At 38.0% G+C, this 21815-nt stretch overlaps 1 protein-coding gene across 1 annotated transcript; it reads right to left on the reverse strand.

Moving 5' to 3' along the window:
• Positions 1–436: 436 nt before the first annotated feature.
• On the reverse strand, positions 437–20844 carry LOC124260327. Its single transcript, XM_046694607.1, has 12 exons — positions 20296–20844; positions 19168–19336; positions 10569–10724; positions 9686–9824; positions 9005–9107; positions 7115–7210; positions 6666–6759; positions 2604–2681; positions 1806–1897; positions 1104–1203; positions 784–852; positions 437–535 (listed from the first exon to the last, which is right to left on the reverse strand). Exons 1-12 carry the CDS (start codon positions 20454–20456, stop codon positions 437–439), a joined length of 1356 nt encoding a protein of 451 aa, XP_046550563.1. The 5' UTR covers positions 20457–20844.
• Between the last annotated feature and the right edge of the window lie 971 nt (positions 20845–21815).

A 21815-nucleotide genomic window follows, 5' to 3' on the forward strand; every position in this document is an offset into this window, starting at 1 on the left:
GCTTGTAAGAGCGGTACATTGAAAATAAAAGAAGAGTGCTCAGCCAATCAGAAAACAATATATATGTGTGAGGCAACATAATGATTAATATAAATTCCCTGTGATATATATTGGATCATTTCCAATGATATAAATGTATTAATTTCTGGACCAAACTACATATAAGGAATAAAGACATACCTTGAGACATATCATAAAACATTTACCAACATTACCCTGACTTGAACACACTGTTGGTTATGTTGCAGTTACAGAAATATTCCTGTGTAGGTACTCTTCTGAATACGCACATGGTGTAAAATCCGGAAAATGAAGGAGAAGATAACTCTTAATTGTTGTAAATTTGAAACAAAAATATTGGTTATAAAATAATATTTGAGTGCAATGTCACAGGTATTGTAGACACTGATTGTATGTAGTGTTGAATAACACATTCTCACCATAAAACAGGAAACTTGTCGGAGATGTCATTCACGCAGATGTGGCCTGCCTCCAGTTCATGGATGCTCCATCGTAAGAATCGTACAGCGAGTTCCTGCACATAATATAGTTACAAACATGAGATTTCATTGCAACTATTTATTGTCATACACCAAACTCATTATAATCAGATCATTACTCAGATATAAAAAATAACAGAATGCAATAGTCATCCACAACAATATAATGCCATGGTTATATTTGTTATCATATTTGTTTTCAAAATCATCATCATCATCATCATCATCATTATCATCCCATGGTTATATTTGTTTGCAAGATCATTATCATCATCATCATTACCCTCCACTTTTCCACACTGTCGTCGTCCATGCCGAGCCACATCTGTATCTCCATCATTCTCTTCTCCAGCTGACAACAAACACAGACAGTGGTCACAACCTCTACAACATCCAGCCACCACACAGACTCAACTTTACAAAGCTGAATGATAATAACTACATGATCTTACTGATTCATACAATCCATGTTAACAATAAGGTATATAGTCCAACAACAGTTGCTTCACTTTTTACCATCAGTTTGCCTCCAGAGACAAAGCTGTCACAAAACCTGCTTGAAAAAGTTAACACACAACATGTCTAAGCATGTCAACATTCTACCTTCTGTATTGATCGAGATATCTGAAAGGTGTCTGGGTTTTTCTTTGCCAGTTGACATGCGACCCGGACCTTCTCGCGTGTAGCTCTACAGATGATATACCTGGAATATATATGTGATTCATACATCGCTAGTGTCAGGAGGGAAGTACATGTAACATTCAGCTTGTAAAATTCCTCTATGGACACATATAGGTAACAAGTCATAACAAGTTTTTATAGAATTGTATCAGTTTGGTTGTTTTTCACAATTCAACCTATCTCGTGACTGCTACTGGACTCTCAGTATAATGATTCTGCATGCAAGAGATTCACAAAGACAGCAACTGGTCAACCAGCAAGATTCTTTAAACATGCCAGCTGACCAGCCAATCAGACAGCAAGATTCTTTAAACATGCCAGCTGACCAGCCAATCAGACAGCAAGATTCTTTAAACATGCCAGCTGACCAGCCAATCAGACAGCAAGATTCTTTAAACATGCCAGCTGACCAGCCAATCAGACAGCAAGATTCTTTAAACATGCCAGCTGACCAGCCAATCAGACAGCAAAATTCTTTAAACATGCCAGCTGACCAGCCAATCAGACAGCAAGATTCTTCAACGTGTAATGATAATTATAAATACATTTACAGAAAATGAGTATTTCCTGCTACCTCTTTGTGAGGCCGTAACTTACTACTGTGAGGTTTCATGACAAACTTACCATATAGTTTTCTTTTTCAGCAGCCCAATCACACAGTTAGATGAGTCGAGGAAATACAGGACTTCCCCTTCATAGTTGTAACCCTGGCGGATCTGAAAAATATGATAAAGGAAATATTAATAAAAGTGGTACAAATTCCACAATATTGACAAAATCTTCCCAGCTATGACTGCAGCTTGTATATATCGAGTCTCCACCAGATGACCAAGTGATTGATATTATGAGCAATTATTCATGTTTTCATGGGAACCAAGTCACCAAGCCACAATTCATTAAGTCACCTCTAATAAACAGAATAGGTTGCTGGGAGTTGTGACTGGTGCTGACCAGAGGCCAGGTACATTTGTTGTAGTTCTTTCATTATTAAACATTATACCATTTGAGGGTATAAACTTTGTTTTACTGTCTTAAATTAAATAAATCATTTTGAAGCAGGAGAGTTTCACTTATGTAAGATAATGAATGGTCTCATCATATTATCAAGTTTAGTTATGTCTAAGCTACTTATAATACATTTGTATATTTTTAAAAAAGAGGGGGGGGGCTTCCTTTGGTCACTAATTCTTAGTTCTACTGAAAACGTATGTTTACATTCTGACATAATTTAGTTTCATACATGTTTTCTAGTTTTGAAAAATAAGGCATAAGGGAAGAACCAGTATTGTTTTACTTGATATTGTTTTGTACAATAATATCCTAACATGGTGTCTATTCAGTTTTGTTATAATACAGGTTGTTATCTGAAATTATCCACTTGTTTGCAAGATGCAAAATATAAATTCATATATATTTTCTTACCTCAATCATTCTTTTCTCTACAGCTGTTGGGGGTATGATTTCATATTCAACAGTTTGTAAACCTAAAGCTCGGGCAATCTGTGAAAAACAAGAACATATCATACTTCTGAAACAGGTTCCGCAGGAATCTGAAATAAGATTAATATCATATATACTATCAAATACACATGAAATATCTACTCTCATCGTAATACAAGGAAGAAATCAATGCAGTCATCAGTTATTATCATACAATTCCTGTCGTTCAACAAATATTGTCAAGTTATTGACTTAAAGACGTGTTACTTTACAGAGTTATCATCAGTGGGTGGTACAATCAGTAGAGATGGGAGATATGACTGTGTAGCACATGAAACTGACTAATATTTGTTTCGGTCAATAGATTTCCATCAGTTGATCTGATGAAAAGATATCCTCATGTTTCATAAGGCAGAGATGAACTTTCAATATTATGGTGCATTTTCTATATAAATGAGGACATGACACCTTGGATGGTTAAAGCAGAAATGTGATTAAAGTCTGTTACCGACCAGGGCCACGTTTCACAAAGCTCTTGTATGCCTAAGATCTCGTAACTTTTCTCTTAGCATTCATACCTCCTATACTGCAACATTAACTTACGATTGTCGTAGCGTTACAAGAGCCCAGTGAAACAGATTGATGTATTATTATAACTGTTCAGATATAGTGTCATAGATGTAATCCTTATAGTACAAGGCCCATTTCACAAAGCAGTCTTTGTGCTAACTTGATCATAACTCCCTGACTTAAACAAGGAAATAGACAAAGATTTGTGTTGGAAGCGGTGTATTAGGTTCAGGACTGCTTCACTTTGGTCATTATTGGAGGAAAAACACAAGCTACCCAAGTCATTGCCCAGGTAGCTACACCAGGTCATTACACCGCATTGTTACCCAGGACGTTGAAACCCCAAATATCCAAAAGATCATTATCAGGGCAACTCTGGAATTTAAAATTATGGCCATTGGTTCCACATTTCATACATGCAACTAGCCCAGTAATCACAGGGGAATCTTCAGCCTGGAGTTGCTACGGCTCCTTTCATTTGGCTTCTGATGTTAAATACTCATACACACTATGGAGACCTTTACTGTGTACTGACAGACATTGTACTGCTACTGCTGCAGACATTGATACTAGATACTGACAGACATTGTACTGCTGCTAGATACTGACAGACATTGTACTGCTGCTAGATACTGACAGACATTGTACTGCTGCTAGATACTGACAGACATTGTACTGCTGCTAGATACTGACAGACATTGTACTGCTGCTAGATACTGACAGACATTGTACTGCTGCTAGATACTGACAGACATTGTACTGACAGACTGCTAGCTAGATACTGACAGACATTGTACTGCTGCTAGATACTGACAGACATTGTACTGCTGCTAGATACTGACAGACATTGTACTGCTGCTAGATACTGACAGACATTGTACTGCTGCTAGATACTGACAGACATTGTACTGCTGCTAGATACTGACAGACATTGTACTGCTGCTAGATACTGACAGACATTGTACTGCTAGATACTGACAGACATTGCTGCTAGATACTGACAGACATTGTACTGCTGCTAGATACTGACAGACATTGTACTGCTGCTAGATACTGACAGACATTGTACTGCTGCTAGATACTGACAGACATTGTACTGCTGCTAGATACTGACAGACATTGTACTGCTGCTAGATACTGACAGACATTGTACTGCTGCTAGATACTGACAGACATTGTACTGCTGCTAGATACTGACAGACATTGTACTGCTGCTAGATACTGACAGACATTGTACTGCTGCTAGATACTGACATTGACTGCTGCTAGATACTGACAGACATTGTACTGCTGCTAGATACTGACAGACATTGTACTGCTGCTAGATACTGACAGACATTGTACTGCTGCTAGATACTGACAGACATTGTACTGCTGCTAGATACTGACATACTGACAGACATTGTACTACTGCTAGATACTGACAGACATTGTACTGCAGATATTGACAGACATTGTACTGCTGCTAGATACTGACAGACATTGTACTGCTGCTAGATACTGACAGACATTGACAGACTGCTGCTAGATACTGACAGACATTGCTGCTAGATACTGACAGACATTGTATTGCTGCTGCTAGATACTGACAGACATTGTACTGCTGCTAGATACTGACAGACATTGTACTGCTGCTAGATACTGACAGACATTGTACTGCTGCTACTGCTGCTAGATACTGACAGACATTGTACTGCTGCTAGATACTGACAGACATTGTACTGCTGCTAGATACTGTGACAGAGATTGACAGACTGCTGCTAGATACTGCTGCTAGACTGAGACATTGTACTGCTGCTAGATACTGACAGACATTGTACTGCTGCTAGATACTGACAGACATTGTACTGCTGCTAGATACTGACAGACAGTACTGCTGCTAGATACTGACAGACATTACTGCTGCTAGATACTGACAGCCATTGTACTGCTGCTAGATACTGACAGACATTGTACTGCTGCTAGATACTGACAGACATTGTACTGCTGCTAGATACTGACAGACATTGTACTGCTGCTAGATACTGACAGACATTGTACTGCTGCTAGATACTGACAGACATTGTACTGCTGCTAGATACTGACAGACATTGTACTGCTGCTAGATACTGACAGCCATTGTACTGCTGCTAGATACTGACAGACATTGTACTGCTGCTAGATACTGACAGACATTGTACTGCTGCTAGATACTGACAGACATTGTACTGCTGCTAGATACTGACAGACATTGTACTGCTGCTAGATACTGACAGACATTGTACTGCTGCTAGATACTGACAGACATTGTACTGCTGCTAGATACTGACACATTGTACTGCTGCTAGATACAGACATTGTACTGCTGCTAGATACTAGATTTGTACTGCTGCTAGATACAGACAGACATTGTACTGCTGCTAGATACTGACAGACATTGTACTGCTGCTAGATACAGACATTGTACTGCTGCTGACAGACATTGTACTGCTGCTAGATACTGACAGACATTGTACTGCTGCTAGATACTGACAGACATTGTACTGCTGCTAGATTGACAGACATTGTACTGCTGCTAGATACTGACAGACATTGTACTGCTGCTAGATACTGACAGACATTGTACTGCTGCTACATTGATACTGACAGACATTGTACTGCTGCTAGATACTGACTGACCAGACATTGTACTGCTGCTGATACCTGCTACTGATGCTAGACAGACATTTGTACTGCTGCTAGATACTGACAGACATTGTACTGCTGCTGCTAGATACTGACAGACATTGTACTGCTGCTAGATACATTGACTGCTGCATTGTACTGTACTGCTAGATACTGACAGACATTGTACTGCTGCTAGACTGACACATTGACAGACATTGTACTGCTGCTAGATACTGACACACTGCTGCTAGATTGTACTGCTGCTAGATACTGACAGCTGCATTGTACTGCTGCTAGATACTGACAGACATTGCTGCTAGATACTGACAGACATTGTACTGCTGCTAGATACTGACAGACATTGTACTGCTGCTAGATACTGACAGACATTGTGCTGCTGCTGCTAGATGCTGCTGACAGACATTGTACTGCTGCTAGATACTGACAGACATTGTACTGCTGCTAGATACTGACAGACATTGTACTGCTGCTAGATACTGTACAGCTGATTGTACTGCTTGACATTGTACTGCTGCTAGATGACAGCCATTGTACTGCTGCTAGATACTGACTGCTGCTAGATACTGACAGACATTGTACTGCTGCTAGATACTGACAGACATTGTACTGCTGCTAGATGCTGACTGCTAGATACTTGTACTGCTGCTAGATACTGACAGACATTGTACTGCTGCTAGATACTGACAGACATTGTACTGCTGCTAGATACTGACAGACATTGTACTGCTGCTAGATACTGACAGACATTGTACTGCTGCTAGATACTGACAGCCATTGTACTGCTGCTAGACAGTGAGTGACACTGACCTCAATACCAACATGTGGAGGGAGCGTTGACAGCTGGGAGTCGGAGGGCGGCTCGAGGTCTGTACTGGTCCATGTAATAAACTGTAGCTGGGGCCTGGCAGATGAAAACACAGGATAAATATATCGTGTTTAGGTATATAGTTAAACACATATTTATGTACTGTTTGAATACAATATTTGGAATAATCATAATCGCATGCATTGAGATCTCACTTCTCACTTATGTGGCCCTATTTCATTTGTGAAGGTAAGGTTTTCTAACATAATGAAGTTGAAGTAATATATATTTACATAGGAAGAATACAGAGCATATTTTCTTTTCTCTTTATGATTGGTTTTTGTTGTAACTTCAAGTTCCATAAAACAGAAATATGTCTGGCTACTGCATTCATTCTTCTGCCAAAATGGAGGCTTCAGTGATGTGCGTTGAGAACCACTAAGCAACGTACCCTGGTAAATGGGAGAGGTCTTCTACATGCTGATGGTGTGGGGCCAGTATCTCGAACACCGCTGTGTACCGACTCAAACACAGGAACTGCAGCAACCTGAAACATCAGGAAACACTCTGGAATAAGAGTCAAGGACTGTTGGGATACTGCATACTGTGTCACAACGGCATCACTTTGTCACTCACTACTGACACTAGGGGCTGGGGAGTAGCACAGTGGATAATGTTTTGGCTGGTCATGCAGGTGAAGCAGGTTCTATTTTCAATGTGGGCATAAGCTGGGATTTATCTAGGATTTTCAGCTTACTGACATGTAAATTTTAAAATTACAACGCTTCTGTCCCATTTATATTCAAAGATATTGTAGCTTGTATTCATTGTAATAATGCCTTGAGCCCTTTTTTTCAAATAAGTTTTAAGGATAATTAAAAATAATAAAATAATCCTAAATTAAGGAAAACCAATGTTTCCTTTACTGAAATGCTGAAGACAACTGATATGAACCCGGAGATAATTATCAGTCGATGAGAAATCCAGAAAACATTCCTGTAGTGACTACTTGTCACTCCCACTGTAGACATGTCCGACCTTAGCAATGTCAGCAATAACTTACATGTAACGTTCAAGAAAGTTAGTAATCATTATGAGCATGCTGGTATGGTTCTGCATTGTATGTTATCAATCAAACAACAGATCTGTTGACCTTCTCAAACAAGCTAAAAGAAATTATTAATATATTATTTAATAATTAAACTCATTATTTCATTGATAAATTGGTTGTATATGTGACAATTAAAATTTGCACTGTAATCTATTTCACAGCGATGTATAATCAAAATATCTTTGGTTAGCACTGACACTGCACAACTAAATGTTATTCAAAACAGCCATGATTTTGTAAATTAAAATAACATGGTGACAGAACACAGGAGAAAGCTCACACACATATAAGGAAATAGATCATGATTTTATAACCCAGCCTTTGATGATAAAGAACAGAGGTGACAGGAAGGATGAGTTTATTTGTCATGATTATCCCATCACTTGAATATACGTTCTGACAGACAACTAGTGAACGGTTATCTGAACATGCTAAAAACATGAAAAACTAAAGCAGAATTACTTTAAATAAATAAAACTGTCACAAATCCATAAGCATGTCTGTAGTTTTTTAGCTGTTTTTGAGCCTATTGCCGTTGTTAAGTGATGCAGCCATTATAACATACTTATAACAGAAACTGTGTCAGCAAGTAAACATACGGATATATTTCGATGTAATATCAGCATTGTATGGAAGTTAGAGTGGGACAAAATTCTTCGATCATAGCCTCATTACCTACTGAAATCTAAGACAGACATCATAACACATACTGTATGTAAATCTGACAGAAAGCAATCTAGTTAATACTTTCAATGACCTCCCTGAGTAGATTGCCATAACATTAGAATCATAATGTTTTAGGAAAGATTCTTCTTCTTGTCAATCTGTTCTAACAAGATCAATACTGTTCACATAATAATATATTGCAAAAGTGTTGATGCATTGACAGATTTGGTCTAAGGAAGATGTAGACTTCTTCACAATACATTATCAGTATGACATTTAATCAAATTCCACACTGTTCTTTCATGGTTTAAACAAGCAGCAATGCCACCAGTATTTTGAACCACAACCCATCAGAATGGTGTCCAATCATCCTAATTAGTAAAAAGGGCTTTTGAAGTGTCATAATATGCATGAATCATAAAGGATCTCTCTCTAATATTCCTTCTCATCTTGAATAATGCTTGCAACAAGTGGATTTGATTTATTGTGAGGCATGATAATTGAGAGCCAAAGTTGCAAGAATCTGTTGTTAACTTGTTGCTATGGATACCTGGATGACCTCACCTTTGTCTGTCTGAAGCCTCCATCTGATCCAGGACATCCATGACAGTAGTACACACTTCACGTGCAATACGGAATCGATCCTCAGGGTAACGCTTGATATCCACTGAAACAAAATACAGATCAAATGTAGAGTCTGGTATGATCTTGTGAGTGAGTGAGTGAGTGAGTGAGTTGGGTTACACGCCCCTTGAACAGTGTTCCAGTTATATCATATCATGACTGCATAGTTTCGGAGGAAAACCAGGAGAGACTTGCTGACAAAGATGAGAGTCTGAGATTTAAGCACTTGATCATTAGAGTCTGGTATGTCTGATTGACCGTGAGGGCCGTTTCTACACAACAAAGTGGAAGAACTTGCATTGTAACTAATAATATTTTGACAGGGGCGTAGCTACCGTTATAAAAAAAGGCCCGGGCTTACACATAATTTTTGCTAAAAAGGTTGGGCAAGCCCTCAATACTATCTGAATATAAAGCTTTGCAACCTATCGGGCTAACACGAAAAAAGGGGCTTGCAACACGCCTGTTTGATGCTGTATATGTGTAGTATCACAAGCCATACATTATGAGATATATATCCCATCATGTATCAGTCAATGGCTGTAAAAAATATAATTCATAATTAAAACCACAACAACAATAATTGGTAGTTCAAATAACGGTTGCTGTTTTGAGACTCACATTTTCTTCTGAATAGCAGATGGACATTCTTGGATCCTCCACAAAGGACATATTCACCATCAATCATCATGCAGCTGAGATGTGCTGCCTCCCCATTGGCTTTCCTTGTGGCCACAACATTAGAGGTAGATTCTATTGGCTGAAAACATACATATACAACCAATCACAGTGGAGCTGAGATGTGCTGCCTCCCCATTGGCTTTCCTTGTGGCCACAACATTAGAGGTAGATTCTATTGGCTGAAAACATACATATACAACCAATCACAGTGGAGCTGAGATGTGCTGCCTCCCCATTGGCTTTCCTTGTGGCCACAACATTAGAGGTAGATTCTGCTGCCTCCCCATTGGCTTTCCTTGTGGCCACAACATTAGAGGTAGATTCTATTGGCTGAAAACATACATATACAACCAATCACAGTGGAGCTGAGATGTGCTGCCTCCCCATTGGCTTTCCTTGTGGCCACAACATTAGAGGTAGATTCTATTGGCTGAAAACATACATATACAACCAATCACAGTGGAGCTGAGATGTGCTGCCTCCCCATTGGCTTTCCTTGTGGCCACAACATTAGAGGTAGATTCTATTGGCTGAAAACATACATATACAACCAATCATAGTGGAGCTGAGACATACTGACTCCCTAATGGCTTTCCCTGTGAGAAATGTTGCAAAATATGAAGTTTGAATATCCCTTTTACAATTTCCTGGTTTTATCATGCCACAGTATAATGGTGGCAACCCTCAATCTATTCATTATTCTGAAAATCATCATATTACCCTTTGATAAAATGAGTATCAGAAGTAGGTCTGAAAACTTTAGAAAATTAAAAGATGCTCAAAATCACTTGTAGCATTTTCCAGCCAAGCCATTGTTACATACCTGAGTGAAGTATTTTTTCCACGTGAAGTTATCCCCCTGTTCCCTGTCATCATCATCGCCAAGTCCCCCTGTAAATTTCTTCAGGGCATAGAGAACACAGGTGGTTCCTCTGTGGGGGCCATTCTCAATGTTCAGAAAACAGTTACCCCTGGCAACCTGAAATCACAGATTTTGAATTTTGATTAAAACATATCATACACCTCTTCTAAAAACCTTGGATATTTACAAAGGTTGTGTGAATATGAACAACATGAAGCGATATCAGCAGTTTCTGGTATCATGGCATCATGCTGGCCTGTAATGGGTAACCCACTGATGGCATAACATTACTATTAACTGATAAGTGCAAAAGTTAAAAATAAAGCAAGCGACTCATTCTTGAGTGCTGTTTTGGTCCTAAATACTGCTAAGGAATGACCACAGCCATCAATACCCTCAGAGTCAGAATAGTCTTGTCCTACAGGCGGTCAACCATTCTATCTATTTTCCCAATGGAACCCCCAAAATAGATGTTTCTTTCAACAAACCTGCCATTGTTAAGTGATACTCTTGTTTTGGGGAGAAGATTGTTTTCTAATAAAAATGCAATGGTACAAATATTTAAGCTTTCACACTGGGCACTCATGAAGAATACTAACATAGAGCAGAACAAGAGTCATCAGAAGATGACAAATCTCCCTGTCTCCCACAAATTTGACAGAGGTAAGCATCTTGCCGTACTAGAGTCTTATGTCCAACTTCATGAGAGTACATGTATCCATCTGTCTGTATACATGTTATTGAGCTATTGAAACAAGTGTCATCAGAAGATTACTATGACTATATACCCAGCATATAATGGGAAATAAAAAAGGAATAGGGATAAGTTACTTTGTATTTGTATGTCGGATGTCAGAAATCGTAGATGGCTTATGATATAACATGTTACTAGGCTCTTGGTACCAGAAAAAAAAACATTCTAAATATCCCTACATATTGAAAGACACCAATATGATCAATGTGTGTGTACAGTTTTGTGAATAAATACTTTAGTTTTAGAGATATGGTTCAGACAAGGACACTACTATAAACAGAGTTGAAATTAGTTATATAAATCCGTAACGGCATCCTAAAAGGCACCAGCTGACAACTTGTTCTCTGTGTGTGCATTCGAGGATGAGTTCCTATTTGTCTTAGAGTTACGGTCTGGACAAGAAATTATTACAGATGGACAGATGGACATATTATAAACAGGGGAATAAAATGAAAAAGCACATGCTTGTAGTCACGTAACTTGATCATAAGCTACAAACATTTGTACTTGAAGGTACTTTAAGATCCCACCAAAAGCACTGTCAATATATAAGATCATATGTCTTGCTGGCTCCATGTACCTATGAAGCTGTATAGCTGCCCCTAATATCCATAAAGTGGGGGAATGAACTTACTTGAATAACTGACACACTGAGTCATCTTGTACCTGAGACTATCAGGGGGTGTCACCCAATAACAAGACAATGCCTGAGGAAGATTTGTGCTGAGCTTGCAATTTTAGGCAGGATCACAATAACAAATCAGTTGGCATGTATCTTGAATATACCTTTTGTGATTTTCAAAATATGTATTTGTTGGTTCAGCATAGCATGCCTGATTCAGCAACATTTCATGCAAAACTACAGTAGTTTGTAAATAGCTGACTCTGTACCAGACAACCCAGGCTGATGTGCAATGGGGGTTATGATAAAAAAAACAATCAACCAAAATATGAAGACCATTTAGTCAAGGGCCCTCCTACCCCCTGTCACAATTTTAAGACACATGTAGAAATATCTCGAAAAACATCTACCTTGGTAATAAGGAAACCGATTTACGGTATGAGCAAGTGAATTAGTTTCACAAGAAAAAGAAATGAGCCTAATTTGTTCAACAAAAGTGGTAATTTACGTTGTAGAATTTCTGTACGCTCAGTTCTTGAAATACAATCAAGTCACAATCCAAATCCAATATGACACTGCAAGCTGGGAAATAGTTCTCACAGCATTCCCCAAATCACCATGGCAACAGTTTGTAATTAAGTAGGGCCATGTTCTTCACACTGCTGATCAATCTAAATGGTGACGATGTGACTTAATCATATTAGGAATGGTTCACAGTGAAGACTTGACATCAGTCAGTAATCCCCATGCTTGCCACAAAAATCAATGGCCTCCAATTTCTTTCAGATGTTTATGTCGAGGTAATGTATCTAATCATGTTCAAATCGTTGTCAAAATATTTATTCTGCACAGGAAGCACAAAATCTACGGACATAAAGAACCTAGTTTAGAGACATAATCCATATTTTTTTAAATCAAACAAATCAATCACTTCAGCCTAGATACAGGAGCATGTTTCTAATTTGTTCCTTCAGGACAAAATAGACTCTTAACACAGGCCACATCAACATATATCTCGTTTCTTATCATTTACACTGGTAGGTAGGGAGACAAGAGAATGACTTCAGTTGGCAGTCATGGTCAACCAGAGCAATATGCACACTAGCAAGTAGATTAAGGCATGGTCTCTGAATATATATAATTTTGATTGTAACAAATAAACCCACTTAAATCGAAAAGGAGCCCCAGGGAGGCCAGAGATTCAGAACCTGGGAAAATCTAGACTTTAGCATTGCAGAGGGGGCTACCTGTAGGGAAAATAATATGGTTCTGGGCTTGTGAGACAGACTAACTAGCAAGGGCTTCCAGTGACTGCCTGCAACAATAGATGGAGCAAAGGGTCTGTTTGGGTGATGTGTTACAAGAAGTTGAAAACTTAGGTTCCTATCATTTCCACTCCACAGTCGAAGAACAAGAGAAAGTGCATAGTGTGAGATAGGATAATTTAAAAAATATATACCTTTTTTCTAATCACTATTTTTCCAAGCAGTGTTTTGGAAGAAATTTTTCCTTGCCACTATAGTCTGTTTGCAGTGAAAACGTACCGATGAATTTCAATTTAAACAAAAAAAGTAAATTGAATAAAGTGGAATCATGATTGCGAATCCTCATAATTTTACCTTGCCAAATGAACATTAAAATCTCAGAATTTTATTCAACTTAGGATAAAAGTTGTTTAACAAACGATCATAGTTTCAAATCGCTATTATTGGTTTGTATTACAAGGGGGTATGCACATTAAATTAAACACCGGTACATGTAGAGTTGGTCTAAGTTAACGCTCATCACGAACCGCACGTGCATTTGTTTCACTGTTCCAACTACTGCTCTTACTCGGGCACTTTATCTGATTAGAACATAGCAGATCACTTTGACATTGCTATGAAATTGCTGACCAAGTGTGAATGATTTTTGCTCACACACTTACTGCACAAATATAAGGAAAATACCATATGGGATCACTTGCGCTAACCTTTTCTTCCCTGGTTAAGTGCTTTCTGAGATGAAATGGTCAAAGTTTAAGGATGTTCATATGTTAAATGTTCAGCTGAAGCATTAGGGAACAAATACGGGCATTGAATCAGCATGATAAGTGTGTCTGTGATAGACCTGAAATTTGCATCAAATTGCAATTACGATAAACCTATTTTTTCTCGAGTGATGGATGATGTTTGGTCTGAATAGGAAACATTCTGCCCATTCTAGCAATTCCAAATGTCACGTTTTGGTAGATCTGGCAATTGAAATAGATCTTTGTTGGTTGTCAATTGGGAAACTGGTTCTGACTTAATCAATGATCATCTCTTATAATCCATCGGTTGCTCTTAAATGACCGATCATCAATCATAATCAGTGCCTTCCAGAAATTAAAATGTCACAGTATCTGAATTTATCTTGATTTCAACTGAAAACATATCTTCCAGTGACAGAAAGTGTGTAGTCTGTCATACAGACCCTGAAGCAAATATATCCAAGAAATCCCACGCAAGTCTAGAAACTGTGGCAAGTCTAGATTTCCACAGAAAATGAAGAAAGTCTTCGGGCTCCTTTTCATTATATTTTATTTTTTTCACTATGAGCTTTTTTTCTGTAAACTACGTTCATTTCAGAGACTAGTTGTTAGTCTAGTAAGTGTGTCAAGTTACAAGAAACAAAGATATAATGCTCATGGAACACAAACAATACAGAATGAAACAATGCTGAAGCAGTCTCAGGATTTGACTGCATTGTTTGGTCATCATTGGGATGGCCGAGGGTAAATATATCATAATACCTGTATAGGACATAATTTGAAATTAACAAATAAAAATAATAATTCTTTGGACGAAATTACCCAGTTTGTAAATTCACAATAATTGCATGTAATTAAATATTCATCAAATTATTATCATCACAAAATTCCTTTTTTTCAAATTTATTAGAAACTAAAGTCCTAAAAGTGACCACTGCATACATACAGGGACATACCATTGTATCATTGCATTGCTGCTGTTCCAGGTTGGAATCGGTCTCCAACAACATAATTTAAAAATCTTAAGTTAAAATTGAAAGAAAATCTGAAATTCTATCCTAAACAGATATATTTCTTCTGAAATAAAATGAAAATATATAATTAAAAATTCAGTTTCACAAATTGTGTCTGTTCTGAATTTCAGCATGACTTCAGATTCAAAGTAAAGATGGAATGGGAGCGTGCTGCAAGGTTGACACCTACAGGACTAAGATACGCAGACAGGTTTGCCAGGCCAACATAACATGGGGAACGTATGATGTGCATTTCCAAACTTGAAGTTTTAATCAGTCAACGTGTGAAAATGTATTCACAATGAACATCATTAACAATTAATACAAGATATTGTGACATTCTGTACTATCACCAGCTTGACCATCAGTGCCTAACTCTGAAAGTGAGACTACATGGTCAACTTATTTCACTTAAATTGGTCTTCGTGGATGAAGTGTCTCCATTTTGGTTAATTTTGAACCTAAAATGATGGCTATGTCATGTCATTTTTAACAGTTTTTATGAGAAATTGCCAGAAACAGAGAGTTTTGTTAGGCTGACCTGCTCGTAGGGGCTAAAATGGGCAAATTAACCTAAATGTCAGCCTGGCACTACCTGAAATCTCAACAATAACTGTCAAACTCCACCACAAATTAGCTCTTGTAGTGTATAGTTTCTACATGGGTTTTCAACACTGGAAAATTCGCTTGATTTGTCAGCAAAATGTCTTAACAAGGGGCACTTGTGCCCATTTCTGCAATCCTGCAATTCTTCAGGGGCAACATTAAGCCAATTAACTTGATGTTGTTGAAACATCCTCCACAGCAACAGCCCACCTCCTCTGTGTCATGCCTGTCCGGTGACCTTCTCACCCCCACTCTCCCACAGTTGGCAGTTCATTACACTGAAGCACCTCTTGACCCCTACACCTAATCACCACTCTTAATTAAAATACCCAACAACAGGCAAAATCTCAACTCATTATTATTACTCTTTTTCTTGATAGGTTATTTACATGATCATAAAAACATACACAAAAAACATAAAGTCAGAACTTATGACTCATAATTAAAAATTAAAATCAATTAATGCTTAAAAATATATATATATATATATGACTATCAATTATATAATAGAGATATTTTTGGCAGCTAAAGGGCACAAAACAGTATTTGACAGAATAACAGCTGTGTTAAGAATATCGCAAAAGAAGGTAAAATTTGAGTTCATGCTGTGACATCATTTTCAAGTTCACCTTGCTCAACATATACTGCACAATTTAACACTACATGGTACTCATCTTCAACCTCATGCATACAATTTAAACATGTTCTCTCTTTGACTGGTACACTATTATATCTCCCTGTTTCCACATGTATAGGTTAAGAATCACTTCTAAATTGTACCAGGGGTTTTCTGCGGGATTTGGGCATAGGGCGGGCAACATACATATCCAGACTGCACTCTTGTTTTAGTCTCAGCTTGTTACCTCCCCTGCCGTATGTACCTGACAGATGTGTAACAGCACACTTACATTCATTTTCATTTATCCTCAAAATATTATCACTTAACTTTTGAAAATTACAACATAAGATCTATTGGTTTCGCTGAAGGGGTCGTTGTCGGCACGGGTACTACAGATATGTACCCCAGGTATGTTTCTGTATACAGACATGTACCCTAAACAAAATCAGAATACAGAAACGTATCCTAGGACGATTCCATTCTGCATTGTGCCTTTTTCTTGATCGAAACTGTCATACTGTTGTATCAGATGCATTTGATTGCGTTATATAAGAGCATACACAGTACTGAATATTTCGCGGTGCACAACGTACACCACTGGCAATCAGCTTAACGGGAATAACTACATACGGTTTCGGTATTGGGTTGCGGAATATGGACTCATCCGTCATTTAGGGTACCGGATACGTTTCGTAGTTTGACTTTGTTAAGTGTACATGTCTGTATACAGAAACGTTCCTGGGGTACATATCTGTAGTACCTGTGCCGACAACTACCCCTTCAGCATTAGTTTTTTTCGAATAAGAGAGTTTAAACTTGACTTTCGTCTGGTTGCCCACAAATACCTGATCATCATAAAGATCAATCCAGTCCCAGACTTAATTTTGGTTAGGTCCGACCTTTGGATGGGTGTAAAAAGAAACTGGTCGGTTTGCAGAGATGTATCTTTAAGATTGACTGGTTCTGGACAATGGTCAGTCAATGTTTTTACAACGGTAGGGTTAATGCTAAAATGTTCACCGGAAAATAAGTGGACAAGATTCACGCTATCTCAGCATCTAGTCGTTCCTCTAATTATCTGTACTTCTTTTTGGGGGCAGTCTTTGGCCTGCATTGTCCTGAAGTATCTTTGCCTAGTTCAGTCCTTGTTCATCTGCCAAGAAACTTGGCCATCTCGAAAAGGTTGGGATGTTGTTTTCCCACAACCTTCTTGAGACGGCCATGCCAACACCTGAGTTTGTTGTTTGTGCGGGGACTGTCAGTATTTTTGGTACTGTCGAAAAGATTCACCTTGACTTCGTTGTGTACAGGACCGTGGTTGTAGTCTCAAGGTATTTAGGAAATCATGTCATTCACTACTGATATTGATATGCAGTCTTTCTGAATGCATATCCACGACATCCATTCTCCCCTTTTCTTCTTGTTCACAATAAACATATAACCATTTACATAAATGTATCTTCATCCACGAGAAGTAGGAAGAAACCTACTGTGCATTTGCCATAACTGAATGATGATGAAAACTGTCAGTTCCAACATTCTTATAGCTTGCAAGTTTATGTAAGAAATTGAATAACTCACTAGTAATGAACTGAGTGAACTAAACTTACTCACTAAACCCTATGGTTCACATGTCAACCCGCTGGTACAAATGTCAAATTTCGTTGCCTGAGTGGACAAATTTTACATTTTGTAGAAAACCAGTGTCTTTTACCTGGACCCAAAGGTCGAACATACGGGACTACCCCTTAATTTTCTACCTACAACAAGCTAGTCTGCAATGATCACATCAGTCAAGTAGCAATACCTTTGACACCGAAGCATTTTCACACTGTTCCACACTAACTGAAGTCTGCTTGAGAAATAATTGTCTTTTGTATAATCATGATTGCATTGTATCCCATTTCACTAGACATCAAAATCAAATTGTGTCATATGGATATTAGATAGGATTCAATTTTAATTTTTAGGAACCCAATGTAAGAACTTTGGCTGAAAGTTCTAATTGTTATGTCTTAGATGATGTTAGTGGTAGGGGTGAAACGGTTACCGCAGTATTAGTAGAACTGCAGTATTTTGCCTTTGGTTCGGTATACCGTAATACAATAAAAATATTTGATATTTTGGGTTTTCGTCTTTTTTCTGTAATCATAAATGACCGTTTTTTTCATTCAAAATAACAAAGATTATAGTTATTTCTTTCCATGGTATTAAACAATTCAAGGTTTGCCTCTGTTGTCAACTTTCTGCATTATGATCACATCTTATATACCGAACTGAAGGCCTTGTATCAATACATACTGTGCCATGGTAAGAGCGTACTGTTTCACCCCTAGTTAGTGGAATAAGTTCCTACTCAGAATGACATATCTTGAATACATGGTTAATGTTGATGCACCCAACATATTATAACAGCAATCCTCAAAAGACAAAGGTTTTACAGATACCAATATCTTCACCATATAAGAAAGAAGTTGTTATCCCTGAAAATGTTGTCTACTTTGTCATTTCTAAGAAATATCTGTGAACAAATCAGAAAACCACTTCTGGAGAATAACCTTACAGCTAACTTGTAGTTATTGATTATCTACCCAAAGTGAATTAATTTTGTATGTTCTGAACCTTGGTAAGGAATACACAATGCCATTTAGATAGTCAATAAATGAACCATATATTATATTTGGGATTATGCTTAGCTTTCAGACATGATTGCCATGCCGATTTACTGTGGAAAACCAGGGAAACCATTTCAAACCTAATATTTCTGTCATATGTGCGATATATTTACCTTTTCTTGCATAGACATGTTATTGTCATAGATTTCATCATCTGGTCCATGTCTTGCAAATACTTTGACATCAATCAAATGTCCTTTGTATGCACCAAGTTGAATACCTCAAACCTAATATTTCTGTCATATATGCGATATATTTACCTTTTCTCGTATAGACTTGTTATTGTCATAGATTTCATCATCTGGTCCATGTCTTGCAAATACTTTGACATCAATCAAATGTCCTTGGTATGCATTAGGTAGAATACCCACAGGCACTGAAGACTTGATAACCTTAAGATATGGAATACGCACTGCCCAGTCTAACCAGCTGAAAAGAAAAGATATCATAAAGGAGTTCAACCCTATTAAGGAAAACTTGTTTGTAGATACTGTCATTTTTTCACACACTTGTTCTATCTCCAAACAGACATGAGCTGAGCTGTTCATATAGCTATGAGGTGCAGCTAATTGTACAGTAACAACAACACAATCTGGTACTAGTTTTCCCACATCAATTATGTAAAAATACAAACCAAACTTTGCAAAACTGATCCTATGCCTTTTAGACAAGAGTTATTAATACTGTTTCAGGGAATCAATGTATGTAATATTCTTTACAATACAACTTCATAGTTTGCTGACATGAAACTTTCTATGGACAATTATCTGAAACAGGAGCAACACAATGCCATGAAATACTGTTACAAATGATAAAAAAATTCTAATGTTAATGAAATTAATTAACTTCTTGTTCTTCCATCTATTGGGGTCTAACACTAAGACATGGCCCTACATCACATCATGTGGGATCATGTCATAACATCACAGCTCTTCCGTGTTCTTTGCCCTTCCAATGTCTAAATGCACATCAAAGACTCAATTCAAATTATATCAAGATTAAAGAGCCTTCTTGTTGTGGGTATACGTTTATTGCTCTGAATGCGTTTACTTGGACCTATATAAGCTAATGATATCTGGGAACATTTCACTTCGAAGACATTGCTGAATCAGTTGTCAGTCATTGATAAACAGGTTATTGATGAACAGTCTGCACCATATTGTCCGAATACGATCAACATATCATGAAGTTATTTCATTCACGGCAAGTTATTTCACATTATACACAGTGGGGGAAATATTATACATTTCCAATTTTAATGACAAATATCTACGAATATGATGCCTGGCAGTCACAGGCAGGTCAATATGGTAAAACCTTGAACAGGCTGAAGTAAAGGTGGGCGGGGCTGTTTGGTCAGTCAACAGTTTCGGTCAATTATTACCTACCTTGCAGCTTTTGAATTTTCCTTATCTATATCATATGAAACATCAAGGCACTTAAGATGATCCGATACATCTTCGAAGAAACAATTGCCCTCTATTTTTTGTAAAATTCCCGATTTCAAATCGTCTGCTGCTATTGTTTCCTGTTTCATGGGCGCGGCCATATTACAGTTCCGCAGCAAATGTAACGTGACCAGTAATTGACAACAAACGAATTGATTCAAATGAAACAAACGCGTTTTAAATAGTTCTCAATGCAAGTTTTCCGTTTGAATCACAAATCCTTTGGGAATCAATCCAACAATGGAATCACTCTAAAGTGAACAACACATATTTCTTGATCTGTTCATGAGACTCGAGCCTTCGTTGACAAGGACCAGCGCTGGGCGTTAATAGAGCTTCCCTGGTTACGCGAAGTGAACGCCCAGAGTAGCATTAAATTCTGATCCAGGCACAATTCATCCACTCAGAAACATATGTAATGTCATAAACGTGAACTGAAGGGGAGATTTTCGTTCAGCGCGTCAGTGAGATCTTTCGTCACGTGTTGCAATCCAGTCTGCGCTGACGGCCGTCTGCGATACGTTTCCTGCTGTGATATAACGGGCCACTGCTTATTATCCTCATCAAGTGTATGGGGATGTAAACACTGGTCTTTATAACTTCCTTGACACGAAGGAAAACCAAATGGGATTTCGCTGAAAATGTCAATTTTCCTTTGTCTTTTTTTAGTATAAATGCAGGTAGTGGTAGTGAAAAAAATATTTTGGAAAATGAGGTATTAATGTATTTTCATTATCACACCTCTTTTTCAATAGACGGTCTCACAGTATTTAACTTTATATTTAAACTGTGGGGGTTTTCCCACTCAGAGATTTACCAAACTGACACGTGTTGGGTGTCGACAGGCATCATATGAGCTCACTCAATCCGTTGTCTGAATGTTGTCTAACGTCTTTGAAACTCGTATAATCAATATGCCCTCATGTCGATGCAGGCGGGCCATCAATTAATACACCAGGCTTTCATCCACGGCCTATCAAGCTGGAACACGCCCCTTGTCTTGAAAAATCTATACTCTCTTTGTGTTTTTATTTACGCGTTATCTGCTGGTGTTACGCGATGCAAACAGCCTCCCAATTGTGTATAGTACATCACCTTCCGTTGTCAAGATAAACAAACGTCGCCCCACGTGAGAAAGCAACGTATTGTCATGTGCGAATTGTTACATTCAGGTCAGTGGGAGGGCGAATTTCATCACTAATTTGCTCCGATGTGGTCCAAACGCATCTACATATAGTTTGGGACCACGGAAGGCAATCTCGTTGAAATATTAACTTATTGAAGAATCAGAAGCACTCCCCACCACTCAGTGGAACTTCAGATGCTTACGGATATAACATTTAATGTCGTTTAGGACAGGATCATTTTCTTTTTCAATGACGGCTCTAAAACATGCAAATATATCCTCTGGCTGGAGACATCATACGATTCTATCTTTTTCACAATATGTCCAGTTGAAG

Source organism: Haliotis rubra, unplaced genomic scaffold (genome assembly GCF_003918875.1).
Source record: "Haliotis rubra isolate DU_JTF1 unplaced genomic scaffold, ASM391887v1 Scf76, whole genome shotgun sequence".
Taxonomy (NCBI): domain Eukaryota; kingdom Metazoa; phylum Mollusca; class Gastropoda; order Lepetellida; family Haliotidae; genus Haliotis; species Haliotis rubra.

Bases quoted from the DNA above. Each gene is read 5' to 3' on its own strand.
- LOC124260327 (XM_046694607.1), bottom strand. From the start codon at position 20,456: ATGGCCGCGCCCATGAAACAGGAAACAATAGCAGCAGACGATTTGAAA. The intron at 9,108-9,685 runs GTGAGTCTCAAA...ATTTTGTTTCAG, and splicing joins TCTGCTATTCAGAAGAAAAT to TGGATATCAAGCGTTACCCT. The intron at 2,682-6,665 runs GTCAGTGTCACT...TGTTTTTCACAG, and splicing joins CTCCACATGTTGGTATTGAG to ATTGCCCGAGCTTTAGGTTT.